The following is a 26,657-nucleotide window of genomic DNA, read 5'->3' as shown; positions in this document are numbered from 1 at the left end:
TGTATCCAGTTCTTTAAAACGCTCTGTGGTTTTGGCAGCAGCTTCCTGTAAAGGAATTTAATTTGTCTTCACATTTGAAGCCATACCAGCCGTTTCATTCCCTGAGCTGCACTCTGTATTCACTGCTGTGCTCTGAAACAGTTACCACCACATAATTTAAACACACCATTTTTAAAGAAAAAAAAAAATACATTACATAGACAAAAGTATTGAGACACCTGACCATTTCACTAACAAGGACTTTAGTCAAGACTCTGTGTGGGCCAGTCAAGTTCTTCCACACCAAACTCATCCAACCATGTCTTTATGGAGCTTTGCTTTGTGCACTGGGGCTCAGTCATGCTGGAATAGAAAAGGGCCTTCAACAAACTGTTTCCACAAAGTTGGAAGCATAGCATTGTCCAAAATGTCTTGGTATGCTGAAGCATTAAGATTTCTCTTCACTGGAAGTCAGGGGTCGACCCAAAATCCTGAACAACAGCCCTATAAAGAGGTCTGTCTGGATACTTTTGTCTATATAGTGTATTTGGTGACAGTTTGGATGAAAGATAAAAACCTGCATCTGTTGAAGCCGCTTATTTGACTTATTTTAATCCCACCGACATGTCACTTTCCCTGCTTAGTGTCTTTTTCTGCTCCTTCTGGGGTCATTTAATGTTTTCTTTGTGGTGTTTTTAGATCTGAATACTCGTCTGCAACAAGAAAACCAAAGATGTCTGCAAAACTCAGTGGTGTATGACAACTAGAGTTGAACAAGACTGCTTTGCTTAACACTCCTGAAATAGCATCACTGAAAGACTGATGTCCAACTGGTCTAAAATCACCCTGACTACAGCTGGTAATCATTTCATCCTGCTGTTCAATAACAGGCGGTCCAAAGCACACAGCCATCACAGTACATGAGATGTATTTTTCACACATGCCATAGATGCTTTATGGTCACACACTAATGGATCGCCTCCTGTCATCAGCTTCCTCTTTGTCCTGCTCGTTTCAATGAGCAGGACTGTGGTTTACTGCACAATGTGGAGCAGAGTCTTAAAAAACACAAATACAGGAGCTTTAGCTGTTAAAACATACACATTGATTTACACTTCAGAAGTCTGTGTCAGAAAAATAAACCTTCAAAGTAATTAATTCCCGTTAAAGTGAGCTGTGAGATCCATTTGTGAAAAGCCGGGGAAGACTATCCATCACGCTGAACTCAGTCTGCTCTTAAGAAACATTTTGCCTGAGTGGTTTTTAATATCGCTGGTATTACATTAGTCTCCGGCTAGTGTCAACCTAATCAAATAATGTCTCTCCTTTGTGGTCAACACTTGGCTACTGGAATGTACCGTAATTGGACTAATTGTACACTAGACACAAGGAGGAATAAGTGTGATAAAATCTGAGTGTTCCCTTTGAAATCGTGCTTTATGATGCCACCTAGTGGTTAAAGTGAAGGGATGACACTTCTCCATAGAACAAAAGGGCTTTATTCCACAATATAAACTCGTAACATCTTCAGCTACCTCAGGTCCTTCCCACAGTATCGTCTGCCGGGGGTTTACACGCCGCACTGCCACTCCTCAGCTGTAATCCACCCGTCTGTGTAGCTTCCTGTACTTCACACCATCGCTAAAGCACCAACACAAGTCAGCGGAGATCAAGCCATTTAAGTCAATTCAGACAAAAATTATTGCTCAGATAAATAAACCTATTCTACAAAAAAGGGAATAATTATATTAAGATGCATGTACTAAACACTGGATTTCAAAGAAATAAATTGTAATTTTTTTTGGGGGGGGGTGGGGTAGTTGTTGAAAACTTCGTCCCCTTATCTCCGGTTTCACATGCAGGGAGGTTCCAGAGAAGATAATATTAACCCTCATTTAACCCTCTTATCTGGATGCAGGATGTTGTAAGACTCCTTTGCTCCGATGTAATGGAATCCCATGCAGCACACTTCACATCCTGTGTTTGTTTTTTTTTTCCCATTTAGACAACCACAAACAATTCAAAAGAAGAGAGAAATATATATAATATATATATGTAAAAATACAAAAAAATAACTAAACATTGTAGTTCTGGACAACAAGTCAAAGAGGAGATAGCACCGTTGTTACAAAAGGGATGGACAGACGGGACGGGGGTGAGGGGGGTGAGGGATCAGTGACACATCCAGACTGGTGGCTCCAACAAACGGACTGACGACTCTTCAGCCTGCCTTCGGGAAAAAAATCTCTTCATTTTCTCATGTGTCCATCGTTCAGCGTACACCTGACACAAATGTAGTCCTCCTTCTCAGCCATCTCGGCTGTAACGCCGACGCAGACCTGGTGGAACCACTGGTTACAGCTGCCATCGCACTGGACCCAATCCACCTGCAGGCAAACGCACACAAGTTGATCTTACCGAGAGGGAACGTGATTTGACCGTAAACCTGCAATAAATGATTTTTTCATTTAAAAAAAAAAAAAACGTTTTAAACGTGGACATGCAGCAGGTGGAGGTGGTGTGTTGTGCTCCATCTTCCAGGTCTGTAGCCTTAGCCTACATTTAATAAAAATAAGAGTCCGACTGCAAAAGTCTTTCTCTGCTGCTAAACTCAGACATTTTGTGACATGATACTGATTATGTATATTCTATTTTTACATAACGGCTCTGTAATGTGGAAGGTAAACCGACCTCTTCAGAAACTGTATTTCAGAGGTTTTACAGACGTGTTGCTCACCTCTTCTCCCTCTGGAAGCTGACACCTCTCTGCCGGACACGCGGCCATTTCTTCCTCTGAGTCATCAGACTGAGAGAAATCAGATCGAGGAGAGGATGAGGTCGAGGTTGCCCTGCGCTGCAGCTTCTTTTTACTCGTCTTCTGTCTTTTGTGAGTGTGCTTTTTGTCCTTCCCCCTCCGCTCTGAGTCTAAATCTTCCCTCTCCAGATGCCGCTTTGCTTTCTTCTCCGAGCCAGCTTCCCTCACACCGACGGCGCCATCCTGAAAATAAGAACAGCACACATTAAAACTGATATAAAAGTGGTTTTGTTTAGCTGATCTGGTGGTTAAGAGTTTGTACCTGGTTCAGTGGCAGACTGTTTCCCTGAGAATTAAGCTGCATGTGTTTGTCACAGTCTGTGGACTCGTCCTGTGTTGGCGACATGCTTCTGTTTGTGTGCTGACTGCTGGCTTTGTCCAATAAAACGTGGTAGAGGCTCTGGACCTCGGGCAGAGACACCTGCAGGAGGAGTCCCTCCACCATCAGTTCCTCTTGATCTCGATTCAGGCCTGTCAACACACAAAAACACCAGAAAATGAACAATTAACCATAATGAAAGACCGACCATGTCTTGGAACGCTTCATGTACTGCAGTTTAGAATAAGAGGACCCTGACCCTGCAGCGGGAGGCATCTCTGCTCCGTGTAGAAGACAGTCTGACTATGGCTTGTCCTATTCCACTCTGGAGTCAAACAAGGAGCCTGTATTGAAAACATCAAACCTTAAACTTAACATTTGAACTCTTTCAACTCTTAGAAACGAGGAGGAGGAGGAGGAGGAGGCGAAGAGTGACCTGAGTGCTGTTGTGGGCGTCGTCGCTGCCTGATGCCCAGCACGTTAAGGTGGGAGGAGTTCCTGGTCTCTCTTCCAATTCTGGTAGGTAAGACTGTGAAATCTCCTGTGCTTGGTGCTGCCAGTTAACTGTCCTCTCTACCAGATAGTGCAGCGCATCGCCCTCTGGCAGGCGCACCCCTATGTGCTGCAGAGATGCTAGCAGATCGAGGACTTTGTTCAAAGGGGGCTTTTGTGATCGCTGGCACTGCGGACAGAGCCACGGCTGTGTTTCGCAGGAGTCTGACGGGTTTCTGACACACACGCTGTGGAAGGCATCCCTGCAGAGTTCACACTGTAGCATCGCACCCATGGGCGCCTTCTGACACACACACACCCTCAGGTCCATGCAGTCCGCTGTGGGAAGGAGCTTTGACTCATTTGCTGCCCTGAGATTAGAGAAAGCCTCCATCTCCCTCACACGCAGCTCCTCCAGAGTTGCCATCTGGTGAACAAAACACAAACCGAGTCAGAGTACCTCCTGATAGTAACAGTCCATTAATCCCATCAACTGAAGTCTCGACACTTACTGTAGAGGTAGGATCCTTGGTCTCTGAAAGCGCTTTTTCTACATCACTGAGAGTGTTGAGCTTTAGAGTTTTCTTTTTGTTACTTTTAGGCGATTCTTTCCCTTTCTTGGCCTTCCTCTTTGGGGAAAATACATTTCCAACTTCACATCTTGGACACAGGACCTGTCATAAAATAATAATATAAAAAAAAGAATAAAATATCTGTTAGCATTTTGCATTAACAAGCTCAGAGACGAAAATGTCTGTCTATTTTTGCTAGAGCAGATTATACCTCTGAAGACGAAATTCAGAGTGAAATTCACTTGAACAAGAACATAAATATTCATTGTCAATTTAGTTAAAACTAATATTAAATGATATCTTTAATTTTTTAGTGACTACAGACTACAGCAAAAATCTTAGCGTGTGAGTGAGTGAGAGAAAGAAGGGGAAAAAAACAACAAGGTCTCTTTAAACCTCCATTTGTTTAGCTATTGTACTCATGTTTGGTTTCTGCTCTAGACAAAAGAATGAGTAAGAAATACTGATTCACGAATGCCTCATAAATACTACATGTTAACCAGACAGTAATTCTAAAGCTGCTGCCCTCATGTTATGGTCACGATGATGTCTGACACAATGGTCACACAGGCAGGTTATGCAAGGGTACGAGAACACCTTTTTGGCATTTAACCCTCTGGAGTCAGGTATAATTGTCAGTTTTTGACTATTTTTGATTCTAACTTTATTACTTACTTCTTACTATTACTTTATTTCAACTTAGAATTTTTTTACCTTGCCATGTTTGGTATCATTTTTGTTCAGCACAACCTCACAAGTGTGACTTTACTGTTATTTTTTTCATTTTGACATACTGTATTAACACACTGGACCTAAAATCACACAAAAACTATAAAATCCGAGTGGGAAAAATGCGCTGAAGTGCGCTGAATGAAGTGCGCTCAATGCGCTGGTGTTTACTGCGTCTTCTTGCATAAAACTCGCACCAAACGTGCACCAAACGTGCACCAAACGCAAAACAAACGTGACGGCAATGTTCAGGAAAAAAACATTGCATATATTGTTTATCATAACTCAGGTTTTACTTGACATATTAACAAAATTTAAAAACTTGTATATAGTTTGAAGTGCCCACTTTCGACACAAATTAAAGCTGAGATTCAGCGAGGCTGCGTCTTGCAGCTACGTCGTCTTAAATTGGTCTTGTGATAAGGACGCGCCGGCGCGTCTGTCAACTCCACGGTGTTAAAATGAGTAACGACAGAAAAAGTTCCGTTTTCTTGTCAAAGTGCAGCCATGGACAACCTGTTACCACATCTGAATGACCTGCAAATGTGTACTGCATAATCTTATAAGACAAGAAAAATGCTGGGGGAAATGCTGAAGTGTGACAGCTGAAAAACAGAACCTCTGCCTCTGGAACATTTGATGATAAATGCAATCAGATCCAGTGGATGTGAAGAGTCAGTGAGCTGAAGCCTGGTGACCTCATGTGTTTACTTTTAATTTTGATTAATTTGCTGGATTTTACCTCCAGTAGAGTAAGGGTTGAGTCTTTCTGAAGGAAAGCTGCAGCTGCAGATTCTTTCCACTTGTGCACTTCTGCCATTAGAGACTCCAGTCTGTCTAAAGGCTCCAGGTGGACCTGGATGGCTTGTCCTCGGAGCGCCATGTCAGACAGGCTGTCCATCATCAGTTCGCCACCACTGGCCTGAAAATAAAAGAAAAAAACAGGTTATTTTGGTGTGATGCTAATCAGCTTGAACAGAGAAAAAGGCATGAAATGTCAGGTGTGTCCTAACCTGAAGCTCCTCAGCTTCTTGAAGCCACTCTCGGGCTTTTCTGATGGTGTCTTTGAGGAGAAGACAGTTTGGGAGGTAAGCGGGGATGCCAGATGTCTTCTCAGCAGCAGCACTAAGAGTCTCTATGGAGTGTGGTGGTCTGTGGTGGGCAGTTAAACACACATGATGTACTGTAGGTAATAAATGTGGAAAACAATACCTGCATCAGGTCAGTAACTCAACTGTCATGGTGTTTTCTTCTGACATATTCACAGGGGGCTTTCTGAAACTGTTTTTCTAACACTTTTAAAATGTTCAAATTATCCTGTACACACAGTTGTTACAGCACGCTTTCTTTAAAAACCAAGACTCTTTACACGGGAAAAAAAACAAGTTCTTGGGAAAAACACTAGAGGGTACAATTATAAACAATGTTTTTAGTACCGTGAAATTCAAACAAAAATTCAAAGCTGAAGTACACTAAGCATGGTGAAGGAACCTAAGACTTCTTGAAAAATGTAGAAATTTAAGCCCTGATTTAAAATGACTTTCTGACCATGAGGAGAGAGAAGATGCACATTCCTGACAGCCATGCCATTAAAGCCTCTGAAAAGCACTTGTGACAGTTAATTCTGAACAGCACTGAGTACCAATGGAATGAGGGCAGAACTAAACATGATGCTCACTTTTTGTTGATCTTGTTGAATAGTCTAGCGGCAGCATTTTGCTCTAGCTGTAATTAAAATGAAGCAAAATCAGGAGCACTGACGTAATATTACTATATCCACTTGCAATCAGTGCAAATACCTGGACATGGTTACAGTAATGCAACAAGATACAGAAATGATCTGTCTTTGGATCAAAGCCACTAACGAACAGTGCATGACAAGCTATCACAACATCCTCTTGGTGATGTTTTGGATGTTTTCCCACCCTGTGGCTCAGATGCTAACATCATTATGGCTCAGTCAGTGCTGCCCTCACCTGGCTTTAAGGAGACTGCTCGCTTTGTCCTCCCAGTGCTCAGACACGGTGAGCAGTTCCTGCAGGCGCGCCATGGCTTTCTCTACGGATGAATGAGGTGCCAGGCCGACTCCCTGGTCGATGAGCCTCCTCATGGTCTCCAGGGTCAGGGTGGCAGGCTGAGCGCTGGCCTGCTGCACCCCCTCCAGCCAGCGTGCCTGTTCCAGCCTCACCCTCAGACGGGGCAGTTCAGGCAGCTCCACGTCAAAGTCAAAGCTGATGTCTAACAGGCTCTGGATCTCGGCGACGCTGGGAACCTCATCTGCCAGGACCTTCTCGCTGTGCTGCTGGAAATCTTCGATGCGATTCAAAAGCTCCTACAGAAAGACATCAATTCAAACATGCAGGAAGTCAGAACTAATGCTATGCAAGCCTGACATTTGTGTTAATCAAATTCACATTCATTATATCACACAGCAGACAACGTAGCTGTCTGACTATTCAGATTAAAGGATAAGTTCACAATTATTCAATAGTCAGGTGCTCATATGAATCAGAATCAGAATCAGCTTTATTGGCCAAGTTTGCATATGTTAGTCTCACATGTACACAGGAAACAGGTTTTGCCTGATGTGATCATTCACATCAGGCATTCACACATTCTCCTCTGCAGCCTACCTTCAACATGGGGGCTTGAGGGAGACTGCAGGGGAGGTTATACAGCTGCCTCACAAACGAACTCAGCTCCTCCACAGTCAGCTGGCTGCATGATTTCCCACTACCGCACCGATACCTAGGAGAAAGAGTCCAATAAATTAAAGATCTGAACCCCATTTCCCGACTGGAGGTAACGTGAGGAAATGTGCAAACAGCTAATCAATAAACCAGATGCGGTAGAGAGTATTAATCCTACCTGGTCTGCCTCTTGCCGTTTAGTAGCTGCTGTGCCACAGAGGAGCACTTCTCTGCATCCTGTGTGACCAGACGTAGCCGACGCAGCAGGTCGTTGTCGGGGAACAGCTGGGACTCAGACTCGGCGAGAAGGGTGCGAAACACTGGCAGGCCTGAGGAGAAAACATCTGGTTAATAACAAAACAATCACCATGTAAATAACACAACACACTGCCACATGTGCCACAGTGATGGCGACTGCAAAACATGTAATCCATAACACGTGTTTGTCTGCCATGGCTGGCTCATTTTGGAGCCAGGCTACGACTGGTTGATTAATCAAATTTAATTTTCCAATCATGACTTTGGCTTCCAACAATTGTGAGAACACGAGGAATGAGACAAAACAAACCGAACTTTTTGGCCCAGACACAGTTGACATAAGTCAATGCAACAGTCGGTCTTCGTCACTGATAACAATTCATCAAATGCATGTGGTTTGCAACGTTATTTAGCAATCATCTTAAATAACCATAATATTAATCTTGACAAAATAATCATGAATATAATTTTTCCATATTTGAGCAGCTCTATTACAAAGAACAGATGGCAAAGTTGTCCTTCCCTCTTGTTGTTTACCTTTCTTCTTTTCCAGTTTAGCCTCTAGAGTCTCAGTCACAAGGGAGGCCCAAGCATCGTACAACTCGGATCGCTGCTTCACAGCGTTCATCATGGGGAGCAGGTCGTCCAGTGTGTATCTGTAACTGCAGTCGCAAAACAGAACACTGAATTCATGGGTCTACGCAGTAATGATAAAGGCACACAAATCTGCTTCGGGAGGTCCAGAATATTCAGCGATAAAATATATCTGCACAGATGTATCATATTCATGACATTCACGCCTCACACAGACACTCTGATCTCTGTGATCACTGTGAAGTCTGTTTACCGTCTCTGAATCAGCTCCAGAGGGACTTACTTCAGTGTGTAGTTGTTGACAGGGCAGGAGCAGAGGTCGCTGATGTGGTACAGACAGACCAGCACCCCTGGGTTACAGGGACAGGTGACGGCAGACAGGTAGCAGGTGGTTCTGCACTTGGCACACTGCCGCTCGTCATCCTGGAGGTGATCGTATTTTGCCTCCTTACAATGCAACACTCCCTGAAGTTGCGAGACAGCAACAAAGGTGTTTAAGGCTGCTGCACTACGCCATGAATGTGTTTACTTGAGTGAACACACTTCACACTGCATTTAACGTGAAGAAACACGATCGAGAAAATTTCTGCGATACACTTACCATTTTCTTCACTTTCTCTCTCAGTTCGTCCTCTTCTTGGATCATGGCGACCATGTCTTTGTGGACAGCCGATGCCAGGACCACATCGAGCGTGTCTGCTTTCAAAGCCATGTTGCACACCATCTCATCATGGGAGAACACATTGTACCGGTGCAGCATACGATAGTGGTCAACGCACTGCCTGCCGAGAGGCATCTGGAGTTATAGAAAAGAAAGAAATGTGTTGTAAGGACGATTCGTGTTATGTTGACTCCACGTAAAACACAGGAGTGGCTAGTGCCTGAAATCGACTAATTTCCCCTCAGGGATGAATAAGGTCATCTATCTAAATTTTGATTATTTCTTTTGCATTAAAATTTCACGACTCCAGATTCTCACATGTGAAAGTTTTCTGCATTCTGTAAAACACAGATGATTCCGATTCATGCCCAAGGAAGCATTTTGATTACTTTTACGAATTACAAGATGTGCTTTTAGGAACAACACAAATAAAACAACACATACCCAATCCACAGTGCAAAAGTTGACCGCTTCAGCGAAGTTAAACCCCTGATTGAAGCCACTGTGGTAGGCTCTTGGAAATGTGATGACAAACTCGCCAGCGCACTGGTTGGTTCTGTAAATCTAAAGAACAGCAGAGGCAAAAGAAGATGATTTATGATCCCATTAGAAAGACCAGCTGCTTGTTCAGGAAAATGTCAGCTTTGCATTACTGCGGATCATAAACAGAACACATCAGTGAATGAAGCTACTTAAGTATGTACCGGGACTCCATGGTCCATCAGGGTGTTGGGGTTCATGATGGTGACCAGCTGGTGCAGAAGGTCTGGCTGAGACTCAAACAGCTCCGGGGCCAGTTTCCTCATTACCTCCTCCAGCTGCTCTGCAGCAAAACCAGGAGCTCCATACCAGGTTTTTGGTTCTCCCCTTACAGGGAAAGAGATAAACATAAGATTTAGGTTGAAATGAAAGAAAAACAACAAAGTCTAGAGCTCGAGTTTACTGTCACAAGCCAACATAAATAAAGGAAAGCCCTCCAGGTAGGAGAGCTTTAGTAACAGCAGTGTCTTCCTAAGTACCAGTGCAGGTAGTTGATGGAGTAGCTCCAGTGATCCTCAATGTGCCAGCAGAAGGAGGAGAAGCACATGCCAACATAAAGCCACGGCAGCGTCATCCCACAGATGTCAGCTGTCACATGAGTCAGTACAGAACGGTTCATCATCGCCAGGTTGTTCAGGTTCCAGCCACACTTGAGGTATTTCTAAAGGACCGACGACATAACAGTTACTGTGCCATATACTGTTCATACTGCTTAATTCTACTTTAGACTGATGCTATCTGATAGACGGTGCTGCCACACAGCGTCTCTGCAGGGTTCACCAAGTTCAATGGAAGACTTTTTAAGACCTTAATACCACACAGATTACAATTTAATACCCGTTTCATAATGAGACCATAGACAATATGGCCTAGAATTATTTATTATTATATCGCACTCTTGATTCTTCCTCACTCTATACAACAAAAACTATTCAATTAATTAAATTAATGAAATGCTGACCTTAATTTAATATGACCCAATTAAAAATTATTAATTCATGTTATTAGCTCATTTAAGTTTTTGCTAAAATCTTTGCTTGTGCATTATGGGCTTCTAGCTGCTGTAGAAGGCAGGTCTACAGGTCTGATGGTGTGGACAGACTGCTGTAGCACAATCTAATGTCTTAACGACGACACTTTTAGCTTAAAGGTGTGTTACGGTTTCCTGACAGCCCACACTTGGATATAAAAACATTAAAAACAAGATCTGCAGATACCCCAGCCAAACTGTGATTCCACGGACAAATCTCTAAAGCTTTGAGGTGGTTTGTTTCATGGGCATACCTCATCAGCAGGGGAAACCTTAAATTTTCCATTCGGTATGGGGAATCCGCTCCCAAACTCCTTTGAGGCAATATCTGCTCCATATTCTACAGTAACGTCCTCGTCGATGGCTCCCACCAAACGCCAGAACTCTTTTTCCACCAGCTCTGTGGGTACCATCTGTGAGGAACACATGACAAAAGACATTCAGATCTAAAATAATCGCAGCAAAGTGAAACAGATTTATTTTGCAACCTTTTCTACTTACATGAACTGGCATGTTGAAGTAATCAGATTTGAATGCATCAGCCATTTGCCCAAATGCACGCAGGGAATAATCTCTGTACGCTTGTTCGAAGCCAAATGCCTCGTGAGGTTTGTTGCATTCCTACAGTTGAGAGTTTTAATCAAAAAATATTTAGTACTAAACAGATTTGTTTCAATAGTTTGCATAGGTCATCACCAATTTGCATCACGTTAATAATACTTTACTACTACAGTTTGCCCTCACCTGTGCCAGACATTTGGGACACCTCCAGTCTCCTTTGGGGACATCGTGGAGTGGAGGGATCAGGCAGAAGGTGTGGTAGCTGTCATCACAGCCGTCACATAGCAACAGGCGGTCTTCTTCTCCCCCGCTGCCACACACCAGACACACAACCAGATCCACCTGGAGGACAAAAGGAGGACTTAATAATCAATCTGTTTCAGGGCCATGACGACTGACAAAAGTAACTTCAAGACAAGAAGAAACACACACTTCCAGACAGAGCCTCTTCTATCTGAAACCGGTTACCAACTTACACACATATGCTTGGCCAGATAAGCCAGTATTTGATCATATTTGCAGAGATTCCCAGAGACGTTTTTCTTACATGTTTGTAACTTTAGCTTCTGTCATCACAAGGAAAGAGACAGAACATGGATGCATTAAGAAAATCAGTGAATGGCTATTTCCACAGACTGCTTACTGAAATACACAGTATAGACAAAAGTACTCAGACACACCTCTTTATGGGGCTGTTTTTCAGGCGTTGGGCTCAGCCCCTTTACATCCAGTGAAGTGAAATCTTAATGCTTCAGCATACCAAGATGTTTTGGACAATGTTATGCTTCCAACTTTGTGGCAACAAAGGCCCTTTTCTATTTCAGCATGAACGGAGATTGCAGGCCAGGCCTTTTGCTCCAACATCAGTGTCTGACCTCACAAATGCTCTACTGCATGAATGAGCAAAAATTCGCACAGAAACAATCAAAAATCTAGTGGAAAGCTTTCCTAGAAGAGTGGAAGCTGTTATAGCTGCAAAGCTGTCTATGTATTTACAATTTGATGTCATAAAACTCCCTGGTGGTGTAATGGTCACGTGCCCCAATTCTTTTGACTATATTGTGTAGTGACACCTTGGGAGGAGTCAAGATAACGTGTGTGTGTTGAAGAGACCGATGCAAATACACCTTTAAACATCTGACTAGACAGCATCTCAAACAGTCCCTGTCTTGAATGCTTCACCTGTTAGATATCCCAGCTCAATTTGCAACTGCAGTTACAATTCTGTAATGCTTCAAACTTGTTTCAAAACAAAAAAATGCTTTATTTTGCCACTTCAAAGTAATTTCTTTTGTTATTTTTTTATATTAATATCAGGCTTGTGATCTTGTTATGGTTGATTAGTACTACTCGTGAATACCGACCACAAAGTGCACTAAAGGAAGATGTGGTTAAACAAACAAACTTTTAAATAAACAGCAGTCACAGAACAGATATTCTAGAGTACAAAGTTAACGTCAAGTGATTAAAGCTGAGCATGAACCTCTGATGATGCATTAAATTTTTTAAAGTTTATTAATATTTGATCAACAAACTCGATCTCTCATACGTCTCATCCAAATACATTTCTACTTACTGGACTCGGAGGAACAGGAGGGATGAATTTCTTATACCGGGGCTTGGATTTGTCAGGTTCAGCTAGTGGTTCCTTAAATTCAACTGGTTCCTGTTTCACTTGAATGGGAATCTCTTTCTCTGAAAGACGACAGGAAGCACCGTCAAGTCCAAAGCTTACCACTTTAATACACGTTTTAATAGGAACTTCTACAGTAAATGAACTTGATTCTAATGCTCATGCTTTAGCATCTATAAGCAGTATACAAAACATTTATAACACACTATAAAGTAGGTGGACATTATTTGCCAGCAATTAAAACTTCTTCTATGATGACATAATTTACATTTTTGCACCAGTGTTACAGTAGTTGAAAAATACATTAATGAACATGTATTTCTGCTCATAACCACATCATAGTTTAGTCAGCAGCTTAGACAGCAGCTTATAAATGCTTAACAGGGAAGGCTGAAGTGTTACCTTGCAAATACCATAACTTTCATTACTGTAACTATTTTGTCACTCTGGGATGCGGAGCCTCACCTGGCTCTTGCTTGGCGACAAAAGAGCCCATCCTCCGCCTCAGGTTCGGCTTGCTCTCGCCGGGCTCACCTGGTTCAGTCTTCACGCAGACGGCCTGAAGAGAGCAGGAGAGATGAAACCGCAGGCAACTGAACATACACATATAGCATATAAACATATGTGTTTTGATAGTCAGTCAGTTCAGAGCATCCTTTTTATTCCTCCTTTGCCCTAATGGTAATCTTTTGCATGATGGGTCTTTATAAGATTGCTGGTGTTGAACAAAAGTGTAACCTCTCCAGTCTCAAGCCTTGTATACTGTACACGTCACTGTTTTACCAGTGAGATTTTACAGTGTTAAATATCGCTGACATTTTACTAGTTCTGGCTAATAACACTAACCAGAAGTCATTTCTTCTTCACTGCTCTAAAACAGCAGTTTCCAGTTCAGAGATAAGAAGAAGAAATGATGTCCAAGAAAAGAAAACAGACGAAGGACAAAGGTAAGTTTGCTGACATGACCTTAAAGGTGCACAAGTCACTTCCAGCTTCTACTGGCTACTTGTGCAACTAAATCATTTGTTAAATTGTGCATAGGTTTTGGGGCTAATATATGAGTTACTATTGGATCTGTGCATAGACTCACTGATATCTGATCCAATGTTTTATGCAGTATTTTAGAAAACACTGTCACCACATTTCATGCATGCCCATTGCTCTTCTATATGAAACAATGCACAGAATGGTCTTCTCCGGTGTTTGCTGTTTGGCTGACATACGTTTTACTGACATCTACTAGACCAGAATCATTTTTGAGTGTTTGGAACCATTTTTGTATGATGAAGTTCATGTGGACAGAACTGTTTTTGTTATTTTGTTTTATTTTTTTAACAGAGGGGAAAATTATCTGCATAAATGTGGACAAGGTCTTAGTCAGGTGTGTGTCGAGCTCTTCAACAACACTCACCTCACACTTCATGCGCTTGGCTCTGCGAGCGCTGGGGCCAGTATCCAGAGTCTGGGCAGGCTGCCTCTGAGCCTGGTCCTGCAGTTTGTGCTCCTTGGTGTCTATGCTCTCTGTGCTTCCTGGACTCTCAGAAGGGTGAACTGGCTTTTGAACACACTGAAAGAACACAGTGTGACAGTTAGTTCAGCTCACTAGCTGTTCAAAAAGCACTTGTGTGCCTAACTGGAAATACCTGTATGCGCCAACATGGTGATCAGTAAGATATAAATAGTCGAAGTGTTTTAAACAGGAAGTGTGTGTGCAGCAAATGCTACATTTTAAAAGGGTCAGCTTATATAATTGTTTTATCGGTTTAGCAGTGGTAATAAAATAAATATAAGATAAACAGGAAGTATCAGGAGGTTCACAATGTGGTTGAAAGACCGGTACACTCAAAGACAGTACTGATACTGGCATAGTTTCAATTTCAACAGCTCGAAGACAAAAGAGGCCATGAGAAGGATGTGGTTAGTTATAGTTTGTCACCTCAAACAGGGAGCATAGAAACTAAGAAGGTACATGCCAAATAAAGAGAAGAAAGGTGTGCAAGTCACAAATATTAACACTTTCAGGATTTGGCTGTGTTGACAAGTTGAATGAATTGTCACTGAACTTTACAAGGTAAAGAAGAGAAGAGAGAATCAACGGTAATATATACTAATATACATAATAAAGTAATACACATTTAGCATATGATTGCTGACTGCATTCTGTCACAGAAACAAAAGAATTGCATTTTACATTTGATCCAAGATAAATGTGTGAAAAAAAAGTGCAGACTGATTTGGGTTCCATTCACAACATAATATCTGCAAATGTGCAGTGTATTTTACAGCCACAGATAAACGTGCATTTTGTTAATTGTGATGCCGAGTGGCTTCTAACCAAAGCACAACATACCTTTTCAAGATCAGGATCAGCCTCCAAACGCATCAGTTTGGAAGCTAGCTCTGGTGCCTGAGGCAAGAGAGAGCTTGGGTAATTAAACAATTTAGAGTGACCTGTCCAATAGGTCACACATTACCAATCCAATGAGTTTGGACAAGCTCTTTCATAACATGTTATGGAATATTATGGCACAAAAGCTATTCAAATGACATGACAAGACACTAGATGATAAATGCACTCTCAATATGTTGGTCAGACAACAGAGAACTTCTCCAAAGAAACATAAAAATACTTTAAAAAATTACTTACTTATTTAATGTAAAATATAGACTTAGGCAATGGGCCAACACAGAACATGCATATCCTAATAATGCACTTGTTTCCATTTATTTTTACGGTCCTAAAGAAATCTATATTCTGTTCCAAATCTTTGACAGAGGTTGCTGCTTATTGTTCACATTGAGACACTACTGTTTTAGCTTAATGAAAATATAATTTCACACTGACTATAACATGTAATAGTGAAAAATAAACTGTAGGGATAAATATTAAGGACATGTTTACAGATGAGCCACACACTGTTGTATGAGTGACATGCTTCTCTTTGGGTGGATCATCAGATACAAGGTATGGTGTCATAACGATGTATATTTCCAACTCACCAGAAAGTTTGCTCCATTCTGAAACAGATTGTAGGGATAAAGGATTTTCTCGTAATGCCCTCGCAGGTGTGAGCCAACAGCTTTGCCAGGGGCGAAGCCCATTTGTAGTGCAATCTTTGTCCATCGCCTGTCTCGACAGACAATGTCAAATCCACCCTCTTCTGCTACCAGCTGAAATGACAGTCAGTTATGTTAATGAGTTGTTCAATTCCATTTTAGAATATATATCAAAAATAATGTGCAGTGATATCAATAATCAACCTTATTTAGTTTATATAAATCCAAAATCTTCCGCTCCACATGAGGAATCTTAAGGGAACATCCCTGCAAATCCCAAAACTTGGCAATTTGGTCCAAGAAGTTGAGCTTGACCCTGGTCTGTGCCTGGGACAAAATATAATAAAGGAAAACCATCAGCTTCAAATAAATGTAACTCAAGAGAATCAACCGAGACAAGAAATTCCAGGCATTCAGGAAAAACCAAGCCTATCACTGGGGAAATTAACAAAAGGTCCAATAATATTCTGACTGATGTGTATCCAGGAACATGTTGTAGCATCAGCTATTGTAAACACACACACGCAGTTTCAGTTAAGGCTTTTAAATATTTGGCTTAAGTAACAATTATGCATTTAATTTTCGGTCTAAATTTGTAATTACATAAATCCATTGTTACACAACACTATCACAAGGCATTAATAATGCTACTGTTACTTGTTATTATCAGTCTAGCCTGCACGGTTCTTGTAATTACATTAACAAAGTAAAAACGTGGCAATTAAAGGCGTAATTTTAGAGTAAACATGTATGGTGAAAGAGTCACTGGTATAATTTGACTGACAAAACTCACCTCCAGCTCGTTGAGCCTTTGGATCCGAGGAACAAAGTGAAGTTTGTCAACATCACAAGCAAACGGAGGCTGCCAACCCTAAACAGCAACAAAAACACACACGACGGCACATGAAGGTCATCATAACACGTAGCCTGGATTTTTATGTAGCTAGCAATCTTCATGATTTTCACTGACAAGTGATATCACCAAGTCTATTTGTTTTTCCTTTCAAGAAGCCAATCTCGTGAGAACTGCTTTTAGAGCATGGGCCTAAATTTTAAAAATGTTCACATTTCTTTTCAAATGGTGAATTAACTAAACCGAATTTAAGAGGCATATAACTACACTGTAACACCTTGCAACATAGTTGTGTTTAACTGATGTAAGAATCAAGTTAGGCAGAAAAGTGAGGCCTGCTGATACTGAAAGAACACAGTGATCCTTTTCAATTTATAACTCACACCACCAATCAATATTCATGTCAATACTACACACAGCCTAGCAATAACAATGCCCTATCATACAAACACAGACCCAAGTTCTTGTTTTAAGTCAGTAGCCAACATCCCCCACTGGCACACAAAATGGCCAGATGGAAGACTCACTAACCAGCCCAGCTTACCACAAAGCCAACATGGAGGACAACACCCTACAACACAGGCTCATGCTTGAATAGTGGCTCATCATGAAGAAACTTAAATTATAACCAAGCACAACGCAGCTGTTACGTTGTGTAATACTGCGAGTTAAACCAAAACTTCAAAAGTCAAAACTTATTTGATAGTAATGATGGCCTTTGTAATATAATTACACAGTAAGCTTCTGGTCCCATTCATGAGGCATTTTCTGTGAGACTCCACCATAAAGTGAACATTACTTTAGCCTGACCCGCGAAACAAACACGCACTTCTTCACGCAGACGTTGCAAAAAGCCAGTTGACCGTGAAGTGATGGACCCAAGTACATTGAGTGGCTCAACAGCATCATGATGCTCTTTACCAAATAATCCACAATTAACGTCAACTGCCGGGCTTTAAGGACATTTTGGGACGGAAAGAGAGAACAACCGTTAACGTCCATAACTGTATTTTGTATCATATCATCATCTTATACGCAGCTGAATGGCTTCCGCATAGCCACCTATGTCAAAGACGTGTGCTAAATTATGACAGGTTGGAGAGCTGTTAGCTAGCGTTAGCCTGCTAGCTAAGTGGCTCAATGACCGTACCACCGAGGCTTTGTTGACACACGGTGAACCACGACTACGGTCAACTTTTAGTGAAATGGCGCGTCTATATTGCTGCTAACTCACTCAAAGTCGACTAAAACAGCACGGTTATGGCGTGAATAACCACAGACGAAGGCTGGCTAGCTGTGGCTGCACAAAGAATGAACATAGCCGTGCATCCGCCATGTTGAACAGTCCCTTTAAATCCTATGCGCTTGGTTCATCCAAGCCGTCTTAACGGTGGACTATTTCAGCATCCGAGTAGGTGAAACGTTTCTCGTTGTCTCACACACTCACCGGGGGAGGTCGGACTTTGCAAATGCCAGTTTTTTCGGCGATGGGACGGATCTTATTGATGAAAGCATACGGATCTTTAAATTCTTCCCAGCTGGGCTCGAAGACCGGGCACTCCGGAGGAGGCTTGAACTCGTCCGGCCGAGGCTGGCTCATCGTTTCGGACCGACCCGGTGGTGGCTCGGACAGGACAGGTCACCGGTTCTTAAAAAAGTATCGCCGTGTTGCAGTTTTCCCGGGGTGTTTTTTATCCCGTTTATTCACCGTCAGACTCAGTGGCAGCCAGTCGTCATCAACACGAGAGGAGGCAGCTTACACACATTGAGCCTACACATACACACACACACACACACACACACACACACACACACACACACACACACACACACACACACACACACACACACACACTCTCTCACACACACACACACATCCATGCACAGTGAGGAGACTGTTCCAAGGCAGTGAGCACGTCCGCTGAAAAAACTAGACACCACACAGTTCTTATTAATGCGTGTGTGATATCTGAGTTCCTACAATGTTTGACGTTACGTCGCCTGCTTATTGAGTAACTCGAGCTATGCTTCCCATTTTGCCAGTGTTATGGTGCTATAAATCAGCTGCCAATAGTTTTTTATCCCCCATTGCACGCTATGTTTTATAAATACATCATACTGTCACATTACATTTGTTACTCTTCTCATAGCTCCAAACCTTAGTAAAAACCCGATCCTGGCCTGGATTTAACCTAATTTACGGTTGAACTGATGAGAGATCGGGCCCCAGTTGTGTCTAAATGTGTAGCCACTATGTTACAGCCAAAAACCAGACCTGGAGCGGTGGGGCATAGCAAAATAATGTGCCCTAATGTGGATGATTGAAGTTGCTCAATTAGAAAGTCTGAATTGGGATCGAGGATAACAGTGGCGGATATTTCGACCGCAAACCACAATATTCAAATGCGTCAATGACACAAACTGAAACGTTTAATAAATACACAAACATCTATTGACGCAGGATTGGAGGACACAGGCGATTATGATCCACAGGAAATAAAATCTTGTTAAGTCACCACATCAGATGTAACGTTTCTTGACATTTTCTCCTCCATCACCGCCCAACAATAAACTGCACTTAAAGTAATATTACAAAAAATGTGATGGATAATTACAAGAAATGTGTTGTCCTGTGTTACAAGGAAACTGTGTATTGTAATCTGTAAAACAATTCTCTTCTTTGTGGTCTGTTTTATGTTTACACTTGAGCGGATGAATATGTTCAGGTGACAACTTGACGACTACCGGGACTCGTTGTTTAAATAGCCAGTCTGAGCAGTTTGATGGGATGTATCTCAGGAAGGCTTTATCACATCTGCTGCCGTACACCCAGAGGCACTTTGTCAGTTACTTCAACCCAAAAAACGTAACTAAAGCTCATGTCCATGTGATGAGTTCAGGGAAATAAAACCACGTCACTTCAAGCAAACACCAGAGAGGTTTTAGAGAAGAAAAACTGCAACAACATGGAAGTGCAAACTCATTTTTAGTTCAATTGTTTGTATCTTGTATCTTTATATACAGACCGACCTAAAGTAAACAAAAACACATTATGTAAAATGACCCCTGTCAATGTTTTACCTTCGGGTTGTTATTGTTGAATTAATGCGTAAGAGCTACTTCAGTCTTGTAGCTGGTTGATCTGGAACAAATTTTAACCATTTCATAAACTGTTTGATTGTTTAATCTATAATAATGTATCATATTATATAAACGGATCATATAATTCTCATGTAAAATCTTCATCTGCAAAGTGTCAAGTACCTGTAACTGTAAAATGAATATGGTGAGGTAAAAAGCACAATATTTCCCTCTGACGTATTAATTTTTAACTCTGGATAGTTATTTTAACACTGGATCTGAGTTGCACAAGTAATACTTTAGGAGGTGTTAAATTACCTTTGCAAAAAATTGGGACAAAATAAACATCAGCTTAGTGTTAGAACTGACCCTCTCAGATTTGATTTAACACACCTGGACAGTGTGGAAGTAAAACATACAACACACAAGGGCTTGATGTGGATTTCATGAGATTTCATTTTAACCTCCTCATTTTATTTATATGTTGTCAAGGGTAGTTTTAGTGTTCATCTTGCGATAACCTTGTGGGCACATTTGCCTTTATTCAGTAGTATACAGCTGAAAGGCACACAGGAAAAGTTGGAAGGAGAAGGATGATCTGTGATTTGACTGGTTACATGGTGTTGTCTAAAGGCCACTACACCACTGTTACACCCTGGCTGCATGTCTCTTAAATTTCACACAGAATATACCAAAAGAAATGTCATTTTACAACACAATTCAAACATAATTTGTCTTCTTAATCTAAGCTGACATTATGAAAACATATCACAAGAAAGATCATCAATCAAATCATCAGTAGGAGAGAACCACTGCTGGGCAGCCGTCACAGCTCAAGGCCTCACAACGATCAGTATTCTTCGTCGTCATTTTCAGAATCGGGGTTCATTTCGCCCAACTCTTCGTAATCCTTTTCAAGGCAGGCCAGGTCCTCTCTGGCCTCTGCAAACTCTCCCTCCTCCATGCCCTCACCCACATACCAGTGGACGAATGCACGCTTAGCGTACATGAGGTCGAACTTGTGGTCAAGGCGAGACCAGGCCTCAGCAATGGCGGTGGTGTTGCTCAGCATGCACACAGCTCTCTGGACTTTGGCCAGGTCCCCACCAGGGACTGCAGTTGGCGGCTGGTAGTTGATGCCAACCTGTTGAGACAAAGATAACAATCAGACAGTGAAAGAATCTCAAGGTGCAATTCTGACCCTCAGAATGTTTCTCACCTTGAAACCAGTGGGGCACCAGTCGACGAACTGAACGGAGCGTCGGGTCTTTATATTTGCAATGGCGGCATTTACATCCTTAGGGACGACATCACCTCGGTACAGCATGCAGCACGCCATGTACTTCCCATGACGAGGGTCACACTTGACCATCTGATTGGTGGGCTCGAAGCAGGCACTCGTGATCTCAGCCACAGTCAGCTGCTCGTGGTAAGCCTTCTCAGCAGAGATGATGGGTGAGTAGGTAACCAGCGGGAAGTGGATACGTGGAAATGGGACCAAGTTGGTCTGGAACTCCATCAGGTCGACATTGAGGGCGCCCTCGAAACGAAGGGAAGCCGTGATGGAGGACACAATCTGAGCGATTAACCTGTTGAGGTTGATGTAACCAGGACTCTCAATGTCCATGTTGCGATGGCATATGTCGTAGATGGCCTCGTTGTCCACCATGAAGGCACAGTCAGAGTGTTCTAAGGTTGTGTGTGTGGTCAGGATAGCGTTGTAGGGCTCCACCACAGCAGTTGACACCTGGGGAGCTGGATAGACAGCGAACTCCAGCTTGGATTTCTTGCAGTACTCTACAGACAGTCGTTCCATCAGCAGAGACGTGAAGCCAGAGCCAGTTCCACCTCCAAAGCTGTGAAAGACGAGGAACCCCTGCAGCCCCGTGCACTGGTCTGTCTGATGAGAAAGGACAGAAAGACAGGACAACTTTTGTTAAAGGAACAGCTTGATGTTAATGAGAAGCCTGATACCAGTCTCATATCTGTGCTACACCAACTGCCTGTTAACTCAGGTCAGCACAAAGACTGGAGAGAAACCACTCGCCTGGACCTGTACAGTGCAATAAAACACCCACCTACATGTCTGAAGTTCACTAATTAACACATTATACTTTGTTTGTTTCATCCATAGGTCCAAATTCAAACTCAGGGGTAAAAACAGTGATGTCCTGTTCAGAGTAAATAAACCAGAATGTACTGATACAAGGGTGTACCGGGAAAGTAATGAGTGTAATTCACAAAATGTTTAACTATTCTGACTATTCCTAACTATTAATACAGGCTGTAGTGCAGAAAGCGTGCTAATGAAACAGAAAAAGGAAAAAATGTCAAAACTAAATTAATGACAATGCTTTCCAATGTCTCCAAAGCTCTTATAACCACAGCTGAACTCACTGAATTTATTTCTAAAAACAAAAGCAATAATTTGTCAGTTGGGGTTTTTTCATTATTACTTACCATTTTACGGACACGCTCCATGACTCCATCTATGATTGATTTCCCGACAGTGTAATGTCCACGTGCGTAGTTGTTGGCTGCATCCTCCTTTCCAGAGAACAGTTGCTCAGGGTGGAAAAGCTCCTTGTACTTTCCAACCCTTACTTCATCTGAAAATAAATGTTTTATTCAGAAAGATCAACTTGGCGAAACACCACACCAGTGCCCAATGTGGATGTTTTCCAAACAAAAAACAGACACGACCAGGCATGTAGTTTATCAGTGTTACTGCCACATTATCTTTTCAGTTATATTGACTCATTGGTGGTTCAATAGGCGTGTCTGGTAATGTAGAAAGCACAAGTCATTTTACTTTTATTCCTGTGAAAATCTGATCATTTCCAAACTAAATATTAAAATAAAAATGATTATATCTACAGTGTGAGAAACAGGGGTCTTGAGTTTGAGGGTTTCACTGCAGATGTCACACAGTATGGAGCCCCACATCTGACAAAATGTAGGGAAAGATTATCAAGTCAAGTCAGTAATATAAATTACCAGTAACCTTTCAGCAATATAATATATGGTTTATATGTTGCTGAAAGCGAGTTTTAGCGAGTTGGTCATGCAAGAATGGCAGACAAAGTGCAGCTAAAATTTCCCACAGCTAACATGCTAATTTGACAACTGTTAGTACTGACAAAAGTCATGTTAGGGGCCATTTTGCACACACAGCCCGCAGAAACAACAGACTCCTATTCAGCAGCTAACCCAGTAACGTTAGCACAAATCACACACCCACAGAAGGGAACGGTAACTGCTGGGCGGTATGTTCGTGTTGGCTATTTTGCTGCTATTTTTATATGATTGTGCCATTTAATGGAAATGAATATTTATTAGACTATAAAAGCTAAGAGAGCTTGGGGAACATAGAAAACTGAATGCTCACACACAACTCGTAGCCACCCAGTGAGAGCGACGGGGCAGTCAGGATGGAGGCCTGACCTACCTATTTACACTAACACTGAAACAGACTACTTCCTGAAATCATTCCTCCTTTTCCACAAACATTTACTTTAAAGACAACAACAAAGGAGGTAAAGCATAAAATCAACCAGTGAAAGATAAACAACTATACAGCAAATTATATTGTATGATGTTTAATTAAAACAATATCACAGAAGTTTTAAATTAAAGACCACTAGCAGCGATGTAGCTTCACTAAGAGCTGTGTGAGATGTTTTAGAGGATATATTGAAAGGACATCTTGAAATTAAAGATTTTGCCTGGCTAAATCGAATCTAATACTGCACAGCACAACTTGCTATTTACATAATACACTTCTGTAAATGTTAGCCAGCATTGAATAAAAGGTAAAGTAGTCTCCACTGCTCCTGTTGCTTGGATACCAGTGTCCCCATCTGCAGTTACCCACATGACCCATGTGGATGGAGATGCGCTCACACTAGACCCATACAACCACACATAATAGGACAACAAAAATGGTAATAAAAAATAGAGATAAGGAAGGTAAAAATTAACATGTATATGAGACTACTCACCAACCACTGTGGGCTCCAGGTCCACATATATCGCTCTGGGAACATGACGCCCAGAGCTCCCAGTATTGAAGAAAGTGTTGAATGCGTCGTCACGAGAGTTCGGTTCCACGGGACCGTCCAGGAAGACACCATCAGGACCGACGCCATGCTCGAGGCAGAAGAGCTCCCAGCAGGCGTTTCCTGTCTGAACACCTGCCTGGCCCACATGGATAGAGATGCACTCTCTCTGAACAGAAGAAAACAGATGGAAGTCCTGTCACACAGTTCTTAACACAAAACATGAAGTAAAATAACTTGTGATACTTATATATAATATATTATAAAGTTTTTCTTCTTTGGAAAACATTAATGGTTTCCAAGCACAGTCATCCATTGAAGTCAAGACAAGTCACTGTCACAGTGCTAACATGCTGATGTTAAGCATAATGTTTATGGGAACCATCTTAGCTTAGTGTGTTAGCATGCTATCATTGTCTGATTAGTACTGAACACAAAGCACCACTGAAGCTGATGGGAATGTGGTTAGCTTTACAGGAATTTAGTTACAAATCAAAGCAGTGAACAAGCTTTAAATTTGACCAGATGATGGCGCTAGATGAAAGTTAACGGATCACCAGAGTGCAGGATTTATTATCTTTGCAGCTTGGATGTCTGTACTAATTTTCATAGCAGTCCAGCTAATAGCTCCTTATTAGCTGGATTGCATCAGACACCAAAACCCCAAACACTTGAAATTACATACTGGACATTTCATTTCATTTGGTTCAATTTGTTATAAATTACATGGTATTTAAATTTCAACAATTACTCAATTTCATTTGTTTGAGAGAAATTATTATGGCCTCTCTTTGCTTCCATACTCATCAGCTCATTGTGCAATGCCATCATGTCTTATGATTGACTGTATTAATAATTGTATTTGTGCTGAGCTTTGCCAGTTGTTGAGTGTAAACAATGTCAAAAACAGGATTGGCTTATTCCAACACTGTTCTGTTGTGTTTTTTTAGCGAGCGTCCTGCAGACGTGTTTCAACATGATGAGAATTTCAGGTTTTGTTTTCCCTGGAGGTTGAACATCCCCAAAGATGATTTTTTGCTGTTGAGTGACATTTGTTAGACATGAGTAGACAGGAGTTTTGAATATAAAGTAATTATTTAAAAAATGATTAAAATCAATAATTTAAAAAAAAGTGTAAATAGTCACAAAAAAGGCTTTTCAGCACTTTTCTGGGGCCAGTTTGAAATGAGGATGAAGTTTTGGGCTCCTCTTTTCTGGGTTCCTCAGTCTGTCAGTGATTAGAAACCAACACACAGAATACAAAGTAATATAAGGACATAATATGAAAATTGCTTAAGAATTCACAGTTTTTCTAGCTACTTGTGTGTTAACACAAACAACTTCTTCATTTAAAGTACGTGCAGCCAGAGTATGTACTTTGAGGTTGAAAAGATAAAAATCAGATCTTATCTTGCACAGATTTCCTTTGCAGACAATTAAAAAAAAAAAAAAAAAAAAAAGATAATTGATTTACGGAAACATTTCACCAAAAGTCAGACTTTGCAAGATAAGCTTACCCATTTCCGATACACTGATATTATCTTACCATGTTGCTCCAGGTGATAAAAGTATTTAGTGTAGGATCCTGAAAGTCTCTAAGGCTCTGGACAGACGTGTAGCTCCTTTTCTCAGGTAGCGTGTCTGCACCAACACCCTGCTGCTCTGTCCCACCCGCTGCCAGCCGCTCTTTATATTTGCAGACAGGCTCACTGTTGAGTCTGACGGTTAGACAGACGGTGGAGGAGGGAGTAGATAGATGGAGGGAGGGATGATGGGTGTCCTCCCTCAAAATGTTGGCTTAGTCACTTTTTTCTTGTTACTGGCATGTGCAAGAAAGAACGTCGGGGTAGAAAATTGAACTCACCGACACATGGACAGATAGCTCATCTGTCATGTATTACTTTTCATCTTTATCTATCTGAATTCAGCATTGTGTGACTAGCAGTGGTGGAATAAGTATCAAAGTGCAGGGCAGAAATATTCTGTAGTCAGAGTAGAAGTAAATGGTTGTGCATTCAAAAGTTTGACTTGAGTAAAAGTCCAAAATTACTGACATTAATGCATACTTAAAGTATAGAAAGTTAAAGTAGTCATCATGCAATTGCCCAATTCAGAATCATGCATATTGTATTATTGAATTTTAATTACTGATGCATTTCTTTAACATATACAGTACAAAAGTTCTAGCTGGTAAAGGTGGAACTTATTTTTTTACTGTATACTGCCAAGCAGCTTGCGAATTCCACCAAGGGCTCAATAAAGTCTTATTTTATCCATATAACATAATAATTTATTTGTTGATTATATTTTATAACCGTAGTAATTCAATAAATGTTTTCAGTTTACTTTCCACCGCAGTTATTAACATCCTACAGTGGTAGAGGAAGAATTCAGAGCCACGTCAGCAAAACCGATGACGTGACTTGTGTGACTGGAAAGATGTGGAAACTACAAACTTTGATGATTTCAGAATACTAGTTTTCCACTAAATGACTCAGTAAACCCCTAAAGTATTCTGGTGTACAGGTGATTAAAAATAGGAGTGGTTCTTTATTTTTGATACAGAAAAACACACATACACCAAAGTACTGGGCAAATTAAAAGCTTGAATTGATGAAAGGTCAGGGATCGCCAAAGTTATTAGAATCTATTCTGAATGGGGAACGAATAATCGATCAAATACTTGTTAACTTTTCAGCCACACGCACAAAGATTAACCTCATGGTGGTGCTGGA

The 26,657-nt window shown here is 41.5% G+C and overlaps 2 protein-coding genes across 3 annotated transcripts; both read right to left on the bottom strand.

Annotated features, from left to right (window-relative positions):
* Window positions 1–1,458: 1,458 nt before the first annotated feature.
* On the bottom strand, window positions 1,459–18,602 carry kdm5bb (lysine (K)-specific demethylase 5Bb). Of its 2 annotated transcripts, XM_046395770.1 has the most exons (28): window positions 18,231–18,601; window positions 16,724–16,801; window positions 16,135–16,257; window positions 15,874–16,044; window positions 15,224–15,280; window positions 14,285–14,440; window positions 13,339–13,432; window positions 12,817–12,935; window positions 11,424–11,582; window positions 11,181–11,300; window positions 10,934–11,092; window positions 10,129–10,310; window positions 9,814–9,976; window positions 9,554–9,673; window positions 9,050–9,244; window positions 8,732–8,913; window positions 8,392–8,516; window positions 7,775–7,925; window positions 7,540–7,654; window positions 6,883–7,238; window positions 5,920–6,058; window positions 5,649–5,828; window positions 4,118–4,279; window positions 3,550–4,032; window positions 3,373–3,457; window positions 3,057–3,265; window positions 2,717–2,977; window positions 1,459–2,366 (listed from the first exon to the last, which is right to left on the bottom strand). In XM_046395770.1, the coding sequence occupies exons 1-28, from the start codon at window positions 18,381–18,383 to the stop codon at window positions 2,229–2,231; spliced, it is 4,635 nt and encodes a 1,544-aa protein (XP_046251726.1). In that variant the 5' UTR covers window positions 18,384–18,601; the 3' UTR covers window positions 1,459–2,228. The 2 variants fall into 2 exon arrangements, with proteins under 2 accessions (XP_046251726.1, XP_046251727.1); XM_046395771.1 differs by lacking the exon at window positions 15,224–15,280 and having other exon boundaries at window positions 18,231–18,602.
* A 1,700-nt stretch (window positions 18,603–20,302) lies between these two features.
* tuba5 (tubulin alpha 5) lies at window positions 20,303–25,694 on the bottom strand. The gene is made up of 5 exons (XM_046395777.1): window positions 25,469–25,694; window positions 23,866–24,091; window positions 22,325–22,473; window positions 21,084–21,764; window positions 20,303–21,008 (listed from the first exon to the last, which is right to left on the bottom strand). Exons 1-5 carry the CDS (start codon window positions 25,469–25,471, stop codon window positions 20,715–20,717), a joined length of 1,353 nt encoding a protein of 450 aa, XP_046251733.1. The 5' UTR covers window positions 25,472–25,694; the 3' UTR covers window positions 20,303–20,714.
* Between the last annotated feature and the right edge of the window lie 963 nt (window positions 25,695–26,657).

The sequence above is a fragment of the Scatophagus argus genome, chromosome 8, assembly GCF_020382885.2.
Source record: "Scatophagus argus isolate fScaArg1 chromosome 8, fScaArg1.pri, whole genome shotgun sequence".
In the NCBI taxonomy this organism is placed as follows: domain Eukaryota; kingdom Metazoa; phylum Chordata; class Actinopteri; family Scatophagidae; genus Scatophagus; species Scatophagus argus.
This window is presented reverse-complemented; position numbering and strand designations above follow the sequence as displayed.